Source organism: Aquarana catesbeiana, linkage group LG09 (assembly GCF_042186555.1).
Source record: "Aquarana catesbeiana isolate 2022-GZ linkage group LG09, ASM4218655v1, whole genome shotgun sequence".
Lineage (NCBI taxonomy): Eukaryota > Metazoa > Chordata > Amphibia > Anura > Ranidae > Aquarana > Aquarana catesbeiana.
Window position 1 is genome coordinate 308,847,845 of NC_133332.1, and position 17,718 is coordinate 308,865,562.

At 43.7% G+C, this 17,718-nt stretch overlaps 1 protein-coding gene across 3 annotated transcripts in view; it reads right to left on the minus strand.

Moving 5' to 3' along the window:
- The window catches only part of LOC141108720 (BTB/POZ domain-containing protein KCTD12-like), a 38,862-nt gene extending 22,642 nt beyond the window's left edge, over positions 1 to 16,220 (minus strand). The window contains exons 1-2 of one of the 3 annotated variants that reach the window (XM_073600604.1): positions 15,854 to 16,220; positions 3,745 to 4,604 (exon numbers count right to left, since the gene is read on the minus strand). In XM_073600604.1, coding sequence (XP_073456705.1) covers positions 3,745 to 4,561 — 817 coding nt within the window. In that variant the 5' untranslated portion in view covers positions 4,562 to 4,604; positions 15,854 to 16,220. Of the gene's footprint in view, positions 1 to 3,306; positions 4,605 to 15,853 lie in introns of those variants that run through there. The other 2 variants (XM_073600603.1, XM_073600605.1) reach the window with 2 other exon arrangements.
- Between the last annotated feature and the right edge of the window lie 1,498 nt (positions 16,221 to 17,718).

Genomic DNA, 17,718 nt, shown 5'->3' on the forward strand with positions numbered 1-17,718 from the left:
CTGGCGCTTTGGCCAATCAGGAAACAGGTCTGACGCCCTGCCTCCTGATTGGCGGGGAGGAAGGTTAGTGTAAAAATAGCGAAAATTGATTCGCTATCGTCGCACAATTGGGTGGGATCGGGGCGCTCTGGCTCTAATCAGGTGCTTCAAAAAGTACCACCCCCTCCCATGGCGCATGGATGGGGGGGCGGTGCCAGTGCACCCACAGTGCGAGGGCCGCCACTGGTACATTAAGGAGGGGGAGCACTCCTGATGCCACATCTACAAATTACGGGAGACAAAAGAGGGTACTGGTTGGGTAACGAAAAATCGGACTTTTAAGGCATGGAAACAATGGAGAGGCAACAGAACAAATAATTATCACAATATTATTTATTGAAAAAAGTTCATAGTATAAACGCGTAGACGCACAAGGGCTCACTCTACAATTGGTTTCTTTATGTTTTTAACCTTTTTTGAACATTGTGACATACTATGAACTTTTTTTCAATAAATAATATTGTGATAATTATTTGTTCTTTTGCCTCTCCATTGTTTCCATGCCTTAAAAGTCTGATTTTTGGTTACCCAACCAGTACCCTCTTTTGGCCGCCACAGTTTGATTGTTGGACAACCGAGCGTCTGATTTTTGTCCAAAGCGCGTGTGCAGGAATTTGTCTAGCATACTAACAATCCGCAAATTGACGTTTGACAAACACGAACGTAGTGACGTACTATGAGTGAATAAAGAGGAAGTTCATTTCTCAAGCGCCACCCTTTTGGGCCCCTTATGCTAATTTCGTGTTAGTAGAATTTTGGTGAGCGTTGATTCACGATTTTCAGATCATACAAAACAAATGCCTTTTAAAATACGTTTTGGCATAACTACATCAGTATTCCAAGCAAAGCAGCTTCATTATTATCCTATTAAAGAAGATGAGAATGTGCGCTGCATTTCGACATTTCATCAATTGCCACGTCACGAATGTTAATTCTAGATTACGAGCTGTAGTTTACAAGACCGAACTCTTCCGGCTCGTTCCTTGATCCCGAGCATGCTTGTTTGTACTTTTGACTTTTGTGTGACGAAATTCTGTACTGACTGTCCGAAAATCAGACGTTGAGTTCACATCCAACAAAAATTTTATAGCCTGCACATCAAGCTTTTGTCAGATGTAAAAGTCAAATCGATAAAATATAATCACACACATAGGTTGGACTTGATGGAGTTGTGTCTTTTTTTTAAACCTCACCTACTATGTCTGTCGAATGCACCATACTAACGATCTGAAAATCCGCAGACAGCTCGTCTTAAGACTTTTCCCTTCTGATTTTCGAACCGTGTGTACGAGGCCTTCCACATTGTGGCATGTGGCAAAACGTGTGTAAAAATGTCTGGCTCAGGGCCAAAATTTGGTCCTTGAGCTTCTTTCCTGCAACAAAGGCGCATGTGTGCGTAACACGCGGGATCGTGTGAAAATCGCCAACACAAAATCACAAGTGGAAAGCCGATTTCCCATTAAGCAAAGTGTGAATGGGGCCTAATATATCTCCAAAATAGCCAAAATCTTTGTGGAACCTGACTATCACGCCATCAAATGATTGAGTTTGGGTGTTTCCAGGGAAGGGTACTGGTAATACAGCATACAAAGACGAGTTACACAATTGTGCTTTTCCAACTTTGTGGTAACAGTTTGGGGAAGGCCCCCTTCTGTTCTTCTATGTCTGTGTCCTTATTAACAAAACCATAAAGACATGATTTGGACAGGTTGGGGTTGAGGAGCTCGAATGACCTGCAGGGAGCCCTGACCTCATCCAAAAGGTGTTTAATAGGGTTAAGTTGGAATGGTGATTCTTATTCAACATCAGTACCTGACCTCAACCCTACTGGACACCTTTTTGAAGTCAGATCTTCTCATTCAACATCATTACCTGACCTCAACCCTACCGATCACCTTTGGAATCAGGTCTTCTCACCCAACATCAGTACCTGACCTCAACACTACTGAACACCTTTGGAATCAGGTCTTCTCACCCAACATCAGTACCTGACCTCAACACTACTGAACACCTTTGGGATCAGGTCTTCTCAGCCAAAATCAGTACCTGACCTCAACACTACTGAACACCTTTGGGATGAGTTGGAATGGTGATAGCCAGCCAGGTCTTCTCATCCAACATCAGCACCTGACAACGCAAATACTGTTTTGGTTGAATGGACACACATTCTCACAGACACCTTCCAAAATCTTGTAAACGACTTCAAGTGGGGTGGAGGCTGTTACATCTGCAAGGGGCAGGTTGGAAAACCATATTATTGAGCATAGTTATGGAATTGGATGTCCAAATACTCATATAGGTGTGATGGCCCTTTACGTGGCTGTCAATAAGGAGAACCTCCTCGTATTTTTTTTTTCCCCAGATAACCTTTGAAACCCATAAAACCTCCTTTTCGTAACCCTAATTCACACAAATTGGCAGTGGAACAGCTTATATCTGCTTATATCACTAGAGACCTAATTATAATATAAAGGATAAACAGATAATAAAATTAAATACACAGTAGCCAAAACATACATATAGTAGTCAAATTTTAGAAATTGTTGATGAAGTGGTCAAAAGGCTACATGGAAAAAATGATCAACAGAAACCTAATAATGTTAATAAATAAGGGGGTAGATGGCCAAAAGCTTTAAGGGTTACTTGGATAAAAATGACTATCAACCCATTTATGTCCCTACTAGAGTTTACAGACCACAGAGTTACAACTCTTTGGTTGAACATTTATCTGAGGTTCTTCACACATTTGTTTCTCACCACTGGCGATGAAGACTTTGAGGTTGGATTTTCCTCAGGTGTACACCTTGCCTTGCCAAACTGTGGCCCTTTGCTTGCCTTTATCTGCCCCTTAGGGCACTATTCCACCAACTTACACCAATGATGGGGTACCATCCCCTCTAATGACACCATCAATGAGGCACTATTCTTCCCATCAATACCAACAAAGGGGCACTATTCCTCCCATTAAAACCAATGATGGGGCACTATACCTCCCACTGACACCAACAATGGGGCATAATTCCTCTTCTGACACCAATATTTGGGCATTATTTCTCCCCCTAATTCCAAAGATAGGGCATTTTCTCCTCGCACTGGCCACAGCCTGGCCCCCTTAAAGCCTGAAGTACAGTAAACTGGCCCTTTTCTTAGAACGTTTAGAGACCCCTGATCTATTTATATAATAACACATTTTTCTATTCCAATTAAGTGTCTGTTACTTTGTGCATACTATCCCATCCTGTTTTATATACATTCTTGATTCCGGTGTTTTGTATTTAGTGTTTTATTTATCTATATTATATCGCTGTAGTGGAAGAACACAGTGAGGCTGGCTTTAGGTTTTCTCTGACAGTAAATTGCAAAGTCTCAAATAAATAACAGATATTCACAATACGACAAAAAGAAAAGACTTTGGAGAATGGCATGTTGAAGGGTTCAGGGTCTTCTTTTCATCAAAGCTTAGGAGAAAATCCATCGGGAAAATCAAAGGCTTTGGATCTAAAGGGTAACCGAGTAGGTGGAAAAATGACATCAGGATGGGAACATCGGGTGGAATTATTTGGCTGTGGCAAAGAGTTGGGAAACTAAGAAAAGGCTGGTGTAGAATCTAGACATGGTTCACTGCAGGAAAAAGGGGCAAGGAAGAGATGGGCAAGGACACAAGTCTACTTTAGTTTCTTTAACTAATTGGTTTTCATCACTCACGGTAAAAAACGTATTCAGTGTAAGATGTCCAGATCTTGTCATCTGTTAGATCGTGCGTAAAGGAGCATGTTCCAGTAGAGTTACACGCCACCATATGAAATCCAGCATCTGCCAACCTATCAAATGCTTGTTCCAGGAAAGTGAATTTCAGGTAGTACCTAGAGGTATATCTTTCAGGGGGTCGATCTGGATCCCGACTCTCGTTTAGGGTATCTCCAAAGACTTCCTTAGCGAGTGATGTCTTGCCACATACCATTATTCTTGCTACCCTTCTGAATTTGGCATCTGTTTGACTGTCTCTTCCTAAGGTGTAGGAGCCACGGTAACCCAGAGTTATGAAACCAGACCTATGAAGGTCCAAACCGGATTGGTTTCCTGTTGCAAGGAGAGTATCAAAGGATGTTAGATTCCTGCCAATCTCAATACTGGGCGATTGGTCTTCTGAGTCACTCGGAAAGGCATCATCTCCGGCAGAGTTTTGCTTACTGATTTTTGGTGCCAAGATTTTGACTAATTCTGGGAGCTTGAAATACTCGGCCTCCCTCTGCAATCTACTTCGTTCGGGAAAATGTTCTGGGAGCACTAGTTGTTGGTCTCTCAAATAATCCAAGATGTATCGGAAAAGAAATCCATCGCGATCTAAAAAATAACGACCTTTGCTATCCCTGGCCAGAAGGCGAACATTGTTTTGGGAAAACATTTCCCATAGGAGGGAACCAGGGATGCTGATCAAAGTGGGATAACGGGTTATGTAGACTTGACCACCAACATTTAATTCTATGATGTCTGGAAATGGGGTGTTATCTGGAAGAGCCATTTTGTTTTAATGTTAACCCTTTTGAAATCCAGAAAAAGGCAGACTGAAAAAGAAAAAGAACAAATTAGATTATAAACATGAAACCTTAAGGTAGATTGAAAGTCTAACTAGATGGCTTTTACTTTGCTAAAGCTGTGTACTTTAAACATTCGCTACCCCCCCCCCCCCTTTTTTTATTTTATTTTTTTTTTTCAATAGAAAACTATTTTTACTTCTTTTTTTTTTTTTTTTTCTACAATGTTTTTGTATCACAGTGCTGCTGATCTCTTGCAGCCTTCTTCTGCCACCTTCTGTATACATGTTCTTGCTCCATCATTGGTTGCACATCATTGCTTTGGACCAGCTTCCTAATAGTGACAACTATGGACCATGCTTATACAATGTGTGTTGGCACAGCCTCCTGTAGTCTCCACCAAGGGAGCATGTGACAACATAAGAGAACAACTGAGGGACAGTTTTCACTTGATAACAGAAAGTACCTCAAAACTGCAGACTTAAAAATATTTTTTACATGACATTAACATGTTAAAGTTTGAGATTTCATAAACTGGATTCAGACTTGCCTTATTTATTCAACAAACAAAGTATTTTAACTGTTATGCAGTTTTGACTCCTGCGCGCTATGCAGTATACACTCCTGACCGCTGTGCTCTGTGCCTTCTGCACTCCCGACCTCTGTGCCTTCTGCACTCCTGACCCCTGTGCTCTGTGCCTTCTGTACTCCCAACCCCCTGTGCTCTGTGCCTTCTGTACTCCCAACCCCCTGTGCTCTGTGCCTTCTGTACTCCCAACCCCCTGTGCTCTGTGCCTTCTGCACTCCCAACCCCTGTGCTCTGTGCCTTATGCACTCCTGACCTCTGTGCATTCTGCACTCCCGACCCCTGTGCTCTGTGCCTTCTGTACTCCCAACCCCCTGTGCTCTGTGCCTTCTGCACTCCCAACCCCTGTGCTCTGTGCCTTATGCACTCCCGACCTCTGTGCGTTCTGCATGCCTGACCCCTGTGCTCTGTGCCTTCTGCACCCTCAACCCCTGTGCTCTGTGCCTTCTGCACCCTCAACCCCTGTGCTCTGTGCCTTCTGCACTCCCGACCCCTGTGCTCTGTGCCTTCTGCACTCCCGACCCCTGTGCTCTGTGCCTTCTGCACTCCCGACCCCTGTGCTCTGTGCCTTCTGCACTCCCGACCCCTGTGCTCTGTGCCTTCTGCACTCCCGACCCCTGTGCTCTGTGCCTTCTGCACTCCCGACCCCTGTGCTCTGTGCCTTCTGCACTCCCGACCCCTGTGCTCTGTGCCTTCTGCACTCCCGACCCCTGTGCTCTGTGCCTTCTGCACTCCCGACCCCTGTGCTCTGTGCCTTTTGCACTCCTGACCTCTGTGCCTTCTGCACTCCTGACCTCTGTGCCTTCTGCACTCCTGACCTCTGTGCCTTCTGCACTCCTGACCTCTGTGCCTTCTGCACTCCTGACCTCTGTGCCTTCTGCACTCCTGACCTCTGTGCCTTCTGCACTCCTGACCTCTGTGCCTTCTGCACTCCCGACCTCTCTGCCTTCTGCACTCCTGACCCATGTGCTCTGTGCCTTCTGCACTCTCAACCCCTGTGCTCTGTGCCTTCTGCACTCTCAACCCCTGTGCTCTGTGCCTTCTGTACCCCCAGCCCCTTGTGCTCTGTGCCTTCTGCACTCCCGACCCTGTGCTCTGTGCCTTCTGCACTCCCAACCCCTGTGCTCTGTGCCTTCTGCACTCCCGACCTCTGTGCCTTCTGCACTCCCAACCCCTGTGCTCTGTGCCTTCTGCACTCCCAACCCCTGTGCTCTGTGCCTTTTGCACTCCCGACCCTGTGCTCTGTGCCTTCTGCACTCCCGACCCCCGTGCTCTGTGCCTTCTGCACTCCCGACCCCCGTGCTCTGTGCCTTCTGCACTCCCGACCCCCGTGCTCTGTGCCTTCTGCACTCCCGATCCCTGTGCTCTGTACCTTCTGCACTCCCGACCACTGTGTTCTGTGCCTTCTGCACTCCCGACCCCTGTGCCCTGTAGAGAAGTATGCGAGCAGCAAGGCCATACTGCTGCTCAATAACTGGACCCCTTCATTTTGTAGATTGCTGTAAACAAAATGGGATCATGTTGTTTTCTTTTTCTAGATCCATTGTATGACAATCCTGTGGATGGGTGCATGCTCCAGAGGCAGTATAAGCAGGGCTGCTGTTAGAAGCCATGGGGCTCCATATAACCAACCTGACAGGCCCCCTCTCCCCCCCCCCCCCCCAATTATACACAGTTTACTATGCTTCAGTTATGAATGAACACAGTGAGTGATCTGTACCGATCACCCATTATGTTCATTGAGGAAAGGAAGGGGCTGGTAAATATGACATATTTACTAGACTCTTTCCCCCACTGTCCATCCATGCAGATTGTGGCAGGGAGGAGAGGAGGGAAGCCGGAAGAACTGCGGGGGTTGGGGGGGCACAAACAGGGGGTCCTGGTCAGTGGGGGGAAATGCATGGTGCAGAGTGAGGGTGATTGGTGCAGTGGGGGGGGGGGGCAATTATTGGAACCAATCCCTTGTATGGCTCTCTGCAGTAGCAGAATGCCGGCAGGAGGGAGAGGAGAAGAAGCCAGATTTCAGCTGCCAATCAACCTCCCTGCCCACATATGATTCACCCTACTGCCTGGGCCCTGTACAGGAGGACCAGTGGTACCCCCTTATTCACTGCCCTTTTGTACTGTGTAAACTATAGCCAGGAGCATTGCTGCCACCAGGCAAACTGAGTTGAGGGTGGCACTAATCACAGGCTCAGTCCTACTAATCTCCCTTGTTACCCACTGTGCCTGTTGCACATCTGATTGGGAGATTGGGGCAGGTGAGTGGGGGAGGGGGAATGTGGGTTGGGGAAGATGACAGGGATGGAAGGAAAAGGGGGACGGGGTGTTGGGCTTGTGAGTGGAGATTGATGGGGTGGCAAAGAACCGCTGCCTCGAGTGGAATCCACCTCCAGCACACACTTGACTACAGCATGTTCAAACACAATCACCTGTAGTCCAGGCCAGCAGCACACAGATGTAGCACCCTCCTAGAATACCTTGCTAGAGATGTTCAGGTAAATCTAGTTCCTTGGCTCCTCTGTAATCATTGGAGCGGCGTGATTATTTTTGGCTATTCTGGGTCTCAGTGGCTGCAGGTTCAACTACTTCTCCCTGCTTTCTAGTGGATACTGGAATGGTAGTGGGTTGGAGGGGGCAGACCCTTGGCTTAAATATTTGTGTTCTCAGCCAATCCCTGGGGATCCCTGCCCAGTAGGTGGCCGAGGAGGGTTCTTGTTCAGGAGAAGATCCCAGTCTGAGGGGTTGCTGCCATTCTGGACAGTGTAGCTGAAGTCTGCTGGAGTTCACTGAGGTCCCAGCTCATTGGGGGGGGCTATTTTCTGGAAATAGCTGGAGCCAAATCAAGGAGATTCCCTCAGCATCTGTCCTGGAGATTCACAGGAGAAGTGTCTGACTGATATTAGACGGAGGTATCCAAGTATATGGGGGCATTGTGAGTGTAGGATCCTAGTGACCGTTCGTTGCTTTAACCCTTTAAGCATCTGCTCCAGTGCTGCTGATTTGGGACCTTTCCTTAATTTGGAGTCCCAGGGTTGCTTGTTCTCCTATTGCAGGGGTGTCAAACTTTATTTAATTGTGGGACGCATCAGCATTATGGTTGCCCTCAAAGGGCCAGTTGTATCTGTAGGACTAGATGCCCCCCCCACCCACCATCTGAAGTCAAGAGTCCACCACCCTCCCTTACATCACAGTGTAACCCCCTACCTTGTGCTGCTGCTGGGGACAAAGCTGGGAACCTGAAAGTACAGGGGTCTGGAGGTGAGCCAAGGGAGGCCTGGAGCCTGCTGAATGCTGAGACCAGGGGAGGCAAAGACAAGGGGGTGCTGCAGCTGCACAGAGAGGTGCATCATCTGTAGGAGGAGTTCTGTCTTCCTCTCTGCTGCTGACTGCTGAGACAAGGTGGGGGCAGAGACCTGGGGGGGTGCCACAGCTGCAGCAGAGGTGTGAGGACCACCTATAATGGCCTGGTAGGCTGGATTTGGCCCGCGGGCCTTACGTTTGACATATGTCCTATTGTATGCCCAGAGGGAAATTATCTTGAAGAGAAATCCACTCTGTGACCCAACCAAAATTACATTCCTTGGCTGGTCATTGAGTTGTGAAACTGTCCAAGTTATTGAGTGCCTGGCTGCTTGTACACCCATTTGGGAAAAGAATCTGGGGCAAATCAGTGGGGCCCATCAGGGGTCTGCGCTACACAAAAAAAATGAACGAAGTAAGGAATTCCTTCTAAAAAAAAGCAGTGCGCTTGCTGGTATGAAAGTATGCCTAGCCACTCCAGTTCTGTAGCTTTATATCTGCAGTGTGAGATCTAAGGCACTGCTGCCCCTGGCTGGTAGTCTCAGGAGATTTGGTGATGTCACCACTGTAGTTCACTTTTCTTTCCGAAATCTCTAACTTTAACAAATCCCTTCCTCTACCAAGATGGCCACCTTTACACAAAGACACTGTGCAGAACAAGGCAAGGTTTGCCAGTAACTTGGAAAATATCAACTGTAGAGCCCCCAGGCAATACTTCTGCCTTGTCCTTTTTAACTCTGGGTGCTATACCCAAAAAAGCAATGCAGAGGACAAACATTCTTTTTTACTCTGATTTGGTTCTATGGATTACCGAACCTTTGTTGCTCTTGCCCTTGGAGTGTGGTATTGTTCAATGGGTGTTGGCACAAGTGTGAATTACTGTATAAAACAGGTACTTATTCAACATTATCATTCATGCTTTATACCACGTGTCAAACACAAGGTCTGCAAGCCGAATCCGGCCCGCCGGACCATTTAATGTGGCCCTCGCACCTCTCCGGCAACTGCAGAACCCCTCTCATCTCCGACCCACCTTGTCTCAGCAACCACAGAGGAGGACAGAACTCCTCCACCAGATCCTGCGCTTCTCTGCGCAGCCGCAGCACCCCCTTGCCTCCTCCACCACTGGTCTCAGCATTCATCAGACTCCGGCAGCTGACTGTAACCCTCGTGCTCCTTCTCCAGATCCTGCACTTTCCTCTTCCTAGCTCCGCCCTCAGCTTCTTCTTGCCACCAGCACAAGGTAAGGGAGGGGGGGCACTGTGATGTAAGGGATGGTGGGGGGCTCTTGACTTTTGATGGTGGAGGTGCACTGGACATCTAGTCTTACAACTGGCCATTTGAGGGCAACCATAATGCCAACACCAACTATTTCTCCTCCTAATACCAAAGATCAGGCATTGTTAACTCCCACTGGGCAAAGCCAACCCCCCTAAAGTCTGAAGGACCGTAAACTGGCCCTTTCTTTAGAAGGTTTGGGGACCCCTGCTCTATATCATACTGTGTGTATTTTTTCATGTACGAGGGCTGAGTTAAACATAATGCCTCCATGACTTATACTTGCGACTGGATGGGAATATTTGAATGAAAACAATTATTTATTTTGATACATTGGTACCCTACACTAAACAGATTTTGTTAAGTTGCCCCAGTAGATGTCCACTCTTTTTCTGAAACCTTGCTCTGATAGCTTACTCAACTTCTTTATTGGATAAGTAGTGATGTCCATGAAGGTCTTCTTTCCATTTGGGATGGAAGACCCAGAACACCCAACCTGGCCTGCATGGTGGAGGCAATAGTGTGACAAGGAAGGATGAGCTTCAGATTCGGGTCCACGAGGAGTTCAACCTGAACCCAGCTTGTTCACAGTTCAGTTAATAGGTTAGTATTGCCAGATTTGTCCAGTTCACCCGCTCATCTAACCCTCCAGCTGCTGCAGCGGAAAGTCATTAATTTTAGTGGTGGTATCACTACCACCACTTAATGACCGCTTCCACCTGCCAGCATATTTCAAATTGGAAACAAGCCAGGGGATTCCCGGGAATGTCCTTGACCATGTATGATCAATGATGTCAGCTAGCATTCCAGGCCAGCATCTGTCTGGGAAGCTGTCCTTTGCATGGGGGGGTGGGATCAGAGAAGATCGCCATGGGTCATCATGTCTACATGATTGATTTTGGATTTGCATCACTGGATGATGTGATTGGCATATGATTTACATCATGGGGCATTGTCTATTTATTTTTTTAAATGAAGGACTTTTACTACGGTGTGTTTTACTATTTACATTTTTTGTGTGAATGAGCAACAAGGGATACTAAGTATCTAGTGCTCATTCACATCGGGTGAGGGGCAGATATCTGGCGGCCCCTTATTGTAAAGTGGGCTGACAGATTCCAATAATTCTACCCCTCTGCAGACCCCCTCATCCACCGGCACACGGAAATATAAGGATGAGGCCTATGTCCCCATCAACATTGAGACAACGTGCCTTTCTAGGGGGAAGGTTTGCCACAACTCCCCAGAAAGATACCCCATCAATGTTGAGGGCATTTGGCCTAGCGTGGTTCAGGAGAAATGAAAGGGGGTATGCTCACTGCCCCTCCTTACCTGGCTAGCCAGACTGTTTGCCTGGATAAGGGTCTGAAATAGATTTCCTGGGTTTTTTGTTTATGCTTGAGGCGCCCCTCAAAATCCATACCAGACCCTTATTAAAGGATAAGCTTTAAGCATAACAATGTAATGTTGCTGCAGGTTGCATTCAATGAACAGCACTGCCAGGGCATGGTGGCAAAAACAGAGTGTGGTAATGTAGAAAAAAACAATGTATGAAATAAAGAGCAATTGTTTCTGAGTTTATTACAATATTCTCTTCCAGTCATAAGTAACAGACCTGAAGGCATTATTTTTAATTCAAACCTTGTATACTACATGACCAATAGTATGTGGACACCCTTGTTTTTAGGCTTTGGGCTGAGCCCCTTGGTTCCTTGTGAAGGATACTAGTAATATGACAGCACACAAAGATATTTTAGGTGATTTCCCTCTTCCATCCTAAGTTTGGTGAAGGCCATTTTCTGTTCAAGCATGACTGTTGCCCCTGTGTACAAAACCAACTCTATAAACACATGGCTTCATGAGTTTGATGAGAAGGAACTTGAGTATCTGCACAGAGCCCTGACCACAACCCTAGTTTGGGAAGACCACTGGGATCAGGTCTTCCTATCCAACATCAGGACCTGACCTCAACCCTACTGAACACCTTTGGGATCAGGTTTTCTCATCCAACATCAATACCTTTGTCTGGGAAGTACCAGCTATAGTGCAAGTGATGCTCTGAGGTGCACACAAATGCGCAGGTGTGGCCCTGCGGGTGCCCGTCTTGCGGTGCACAGGTGCACGCATATGCCCATTAGCTAACTCTGGCGCCAAGTGGCCTAGATAAGTGCAGCAGCTGCACTAGTGAATTGCTGTCTGATCTACAGATATTACCCGTGACCCCGCATGTGTTCTTGTGTTTAACTGCTGTTATCGACCATGCTTACCCTGACCTTGCTTAAACGCTACCTGCCCTGACCTTGGCCTGTCTCTGGATTTGCTCTGTCGCCTGCTCATCTGCCTAATTCTACCTTGCCGACCTCTGCTTGTATCCTGTCTATTTTCTGCCTGCCGTCCATGCCTGTATCAAACTGTGTGTTGCGGACCTGGCTCATCTGACCTTGCATCCAGTTATCCACCTGTCCTGCTCTGCATGCTACCTGGTCCTTACTGGTCCTTCACCTGCTGAGTGCTGCCAGTTCTTCCGCACCTGCCAGTTGTCTGTCAAGCACCTGCCGCCTTTTGTTTCCCCTGTCATAGGTCTGCTGCCATCTGCTGTTTCAGCGATCTGACCCATCTCTGGCGACACCTCTGCTACCCCCTCTCGTGGCTGATGGAACATCTTGCAGGCACTCATACCTCACTGCACTGTCACAACATCAGTGGTCCCAGAGTTGGGGCTGTACGAAAGGCCTCCCTCTACATGTCAGGCCCAGCCACAAGCTATGTGACAACCTGACCTCAACCCTACTGATCACCGTTGGGATTGGGTCTTCTCATTTGACATCAGTACCTGACTTCAAACCTCCTGAACACCTTTTGGGATCAGATCTTCTCATCCAACATCAGGACCTGACCTCGACCCTACTGAACACCTTTAGGATCAGATCTCATCCAACATCAGGACCTGACCTCAACCCTACTGAACACCTTTTGAATCAGGTCTTCTAATCCAACATCAGGACCTGACCTCAACCCTACTGAACACCTTTTGAATCAGGTTTTCTCATCCAATATCAGTACCTGACCTTCACCCTACTGGTTCCCTTTGGATTAGGTCTTCTCATTCAACATCAGTACCTGACCTCAACCCTACTGAACACCTTTGGGATCAGGTCTTCTCATCCAACATTAGTACCTGACCTCAACCCCACTAAACACCTTTTGGGATCAGATCTTCTCATCCAACTTTAGTAATTGACCTCAAAAACACTCTTTTGGGCTGAATGGACACAAATTCCAACAGACAGCCTCCAAAAATTTGTGGAAAATCTTCCTGAGAGAATGGAGGATGTTCTAGACCCAAAAGTGGCCAACTCCATAATAATGTCCATGTTTTGAAATGGGATGTCCTACAAACTCATATAGTTGTGAAAGTTGGCATATAGTGTACATATATTTTTCCTGTTGAACTATAAACTTAGAAAAATATAGATTTTGGAATCTCATCTCGTAGCGTACAACATAAACAGTTTTACCAGTCTTTGGTTTTCTTACCCCTCATAGCAAATGTTTGGGGAATTAGTAGCTGTGGCTTACACCGTGAGCACTGGCGATTAGCAGAATTGTTTTCCCTGTAATCCGTTTTGATAGCTCTAACAAGGTCTATAAATAGTTAAACAGGCAGAAGGGGATCAGGAAAACAGTGGGATAAGTAGAGGGGACACAATGTACAGGAAGGAATAAAGGAGTCATTGAAGGGACAAAGGCTGCAAGCATAGTATGAAGCAGGCCATGATGGGTATGAGTCCTAGCAAGAGGACAACCAAACACATTACAATAAAGGAGTGTCTGTCACTAAGCATCACATTCACACATTACCAGGAGGACATCATTTTACAAGGCCAGTTGTTTGAAGCAGGATGAGTTACGGCTTCAATGGAATAAAGCGGCATTTTTAGAGAATTTGTCCTTATGTTCTTTAGGGTCACCTTTTGCCCAAGAAAGAATTCGGAAGGTGATCTCACAATGTCATTCAACTTTGCTGTTTTTTAAAAAAGTGTTGAGTTCGATTGAATTTAGATAATCCTAATTTTAGGTAAATTAAAAATCACCTCTTTAAGAAGATGCAGTACAAGTGATTCTGTCTCTATATATTAATTTTAATATGTAATATAATATTTTATTATTTTAATTTCACTTCTTATCAGACTATAAAGCAAGAATTCAGAAAGTGATCTGATATTTTCATTTGATTTTTATTAATTTTTTTAACAGTCTAAAAATATAATAAGGATTTTTTTTTTATTTGACTCTTATTTTTTAACAGTCGAAAATTGATCTAAAAATCACTTGTATATTTAATTTATTATGTAGTATAATTATTATTATTATTATTTGTAATTATTATATTTTATTGTCTTTTTTTATTTTTGAAAGACTACATTTAAATATTCTAAATCTTCAAATATAAAACATTTATTATGCCATATGGAATATGTTAATAATAGTTGCAGTAGAAGCAGTAGTAATAGCAATAATAATGGCAATAATAATGGCAATAATAATAGTAATATCAATAAAAATACTGTTATTAATATTGTTAATTAGATTATCTAATCTAATTTTATATAAAAATTACTTCTGTATATGTATGCAATAGATCATGTATTGATAGTAGTAATTATAATAGCAATAATAATAATAGTAATATTAATAGCAATAATAGTAATATTAATAACAATACTGTTAATATTGTTAATCTAAATACATAGTCCTAAAAAAAAAATATAACAATATTAACAGTATTATTATTGCTATTATAATTACTATTATTGCTATTAATATTACTATGACTATTTTTATTATTGCTATTATAATTACTACTACTATCAATACATGAATTAATATACAGAAGTAATTTTTATATAAAATTAGATTAGATCATCTAAATAAATACATACTCCTAAAAAAATATTAACAATATTAATAACAGTATTATTAGTACTACTAATATTATTGCTATTATAACTACTACTACTATTATCAATACATAACATATTGCATAAATATACAGAAGTAATTTATCTAATCTAATTTTATATAAAAATTACTTCTGTATATTTATGCAATATGTTATGTATTGGTAATAGTAGTAGTAGTTATAATAGCAATAATATTAGTAATATTAATAATACTAATATTACTGTTATTAATATTGTTAATATTTTTTTAGGAGTATGTATTTAGATTATCTAATCTAATTTTATATAAAAATTACTTCTGTATATTAATGCAATATGTTATGTATTGATAATAGTAGTAGTAGTTATAATAGCAATAATATCAGTAATATTACTAATAATACTGTTATTAATATTGTTAATTTTTTAGGAGTATGTATTTAGATTATCTAATTTTAGATAAAAAGTACTTCTATATATTTTTGCAATATTTTATGTAATAATAGTAGTAGTAGTTATAATAGCAATAATAATAGTAATATTAATAGTAATAATAATGTTATTAATATGTATATACAAATTCAGTATATTATAATAATAATAATTATTAATTTATTATTAATTATCATTAATCATTAATATTAATGATAATAATAGTAGTAGTATTTATAATAGCAATAATGATAATAGCGATATAATACGGTTATTAATATTGTTAATCATTTTTAGCAGTATGTATCTATATGATCTAATTTGGTTTTATTTTAAAATTCATTTCTCTATATTACATTTATTATAAATTATTTTATTATTAATAACAAAATGAATAATCTTAAAATTATATATTTTTATAACTGTCTAATAAATTAAATTAGGATTTTTTTTTTTTAATGAATTTAGATAATTTAATCTTGCATCATCTAAAAACCTCCTAATGCATTTTCCAGAAGATAAAAAAAAAAAACAAAAAAAAACCCACCAATCCCTCTGGCCTACGACGTCTCACGCTTGGCCAGATTTTACGTGGTGCACTGTTATTATTTACCAAACTTATCTTGCAAAGTACGACAAAAAAGGGGACTCGCTATACGTTCTAGAAATGAATAATTCTGCAGCGGCTGCTCCTTTTGTTATTTTCTCCTTCAGTAAAACAAATGATTTCCACTAACCTCTGAGCACATCCCTCTGAAGGTTCTCCCCCATCACACAACAACAAATCCCCAGGAGGCTGCAAACGATCGTTACATGGAGGATGAAAATATCCCCATAAGAAGATCTACCTGTCTTATCCGCGTTGTGTGGCCAGAAATCCCAAGGATTGTGCGTTTTTTTTTTTATTAGTCCAACATTCTCCGTCTCCTTCCCTTTTCTTTGGCAGCAATAAAGGAGCTTTAATTTTGTCGAGCACGGAGCAGGGAGACCCTCCCCTTCTAGTGAACGTGTGTGTGCGCGCGCCTGTGTGTGGTGAATGTCATTGGAAATGCGTGTTTGCTTTAAGGAAGAAAGTCTGCAGCAAATGCTAATGATTGAACGTTCTATTCTGGATATGGATGACAAACTCTGCAATGCAGGATTAGGACCATGGATGGGGGAAAATTGTCAATTTGGATTTATTTATGTTGTTGCTGATGTCAGGTCCTGAGAGTTCCTCAGCCATTGTGAGTCTATGTATTTCCTCCATAGGTGCAGAGTACCCAGACATCTTCTCTTTACTGTGTGCTTGAACCTTTTAAGTGGCTTTTATATATCTATATATTAGCAGTTTATGTCAACGCTCTTAAGAGAGCTTATTCAGCTAGTAGGAGGTTGGAAATCTGCAAGGTAGAGTAGGGACGGGCCAGAGAGGGATCACTTCTACGCAGTTGGCTAGAGAGGGATCACCTTGATGCAGTTGGCCAGAGCAAGATCACTTTGATGCCTCTGGAACACTTTGAGACAGTTGGTCAGAGAGGAATCACTTTGACTCAGTTGGCCAGAGAAGGATCACTTCTACACAGTTGGCTGGAGAGGTATTACCTTGACTAATGCCATCAAAGTGATCCCTGTCTGGCCAACTGCACCAAAGTGACCCCTCTCTGGCCAACTGCGTCAAAGTGCCCCTTTCCTGGCCAACTGCGTCAAAGTGATCCCTCTCTGCCCAACTGCGTCAAAGTGCCCCTTTCCTGGCCAACTGCGTCAAAGTGATTCCTCTCTGGCCAACTGCGTCAAAGTGCCCCCTCTCTGGCCAACTGCGTCAAACTGCCCCCTCTCTGGCCAACTACACCAAAGTGACCCCTCCCTGGCCAACTACGTCAAAGTGAAACCTCTCTGGACAACGGTATCAAACTGATCCTTCTCTGGCCAACTGTGTCAAAGTGCCTCCTCTCTGGACAACTGCTTCAAAGTGTCCCCTCTCTGTAGGGACGGGCCAGAGAGGGATCACTTCTATGCAGTTGGCTAGAGAGGGATCACCTTGACGCAGTTGGCCAGAGCAAGATCACTTTGATCCCTCTGGAACACTTTGAGACAGTTGGTCAGAGAGGAATCACTTTCACTCAGTTGGCCAGAGAGGAATCACTTCTACACAGTTGGCCAGAGAGGTATTACCTTGACTAATGCCGTCAAAGTGATCCCTCTCTGGTCAACTGCATTAAAGTGATCCCTCTCTGGCCAGCTGCATCAAAGTGATTCCTCTCTGGCCCACTGCACCAAAGTGATCCCTCTCTGGCCAACTACGTCAAAGTGAAACCTCTCTGGACAACGGTATCAAACTGATCCTTCTCTGGCCAACTGTGTCAAAGTGCCTCCTCTCTGGACAACTGCTTCAAAGTGTCCCCTCTCTGTAGGGACGGGCCAGGGAGGGATCACTTCTATGCAGTTGGCTAGAGAGGGATCACCTTGACGCAGTTGGCCAGAGCAAGATCACTTTGATCCCTCTGGAACACTTTGAGACAGTTGGTCAGAGAGGAATCACTTTCACTCAGTTGGCCAGAGAAGGATCACTTTCAGTTGGCCAGAGAGGAATCACTTCTACACAGTTGGCCAGAGAGGTATT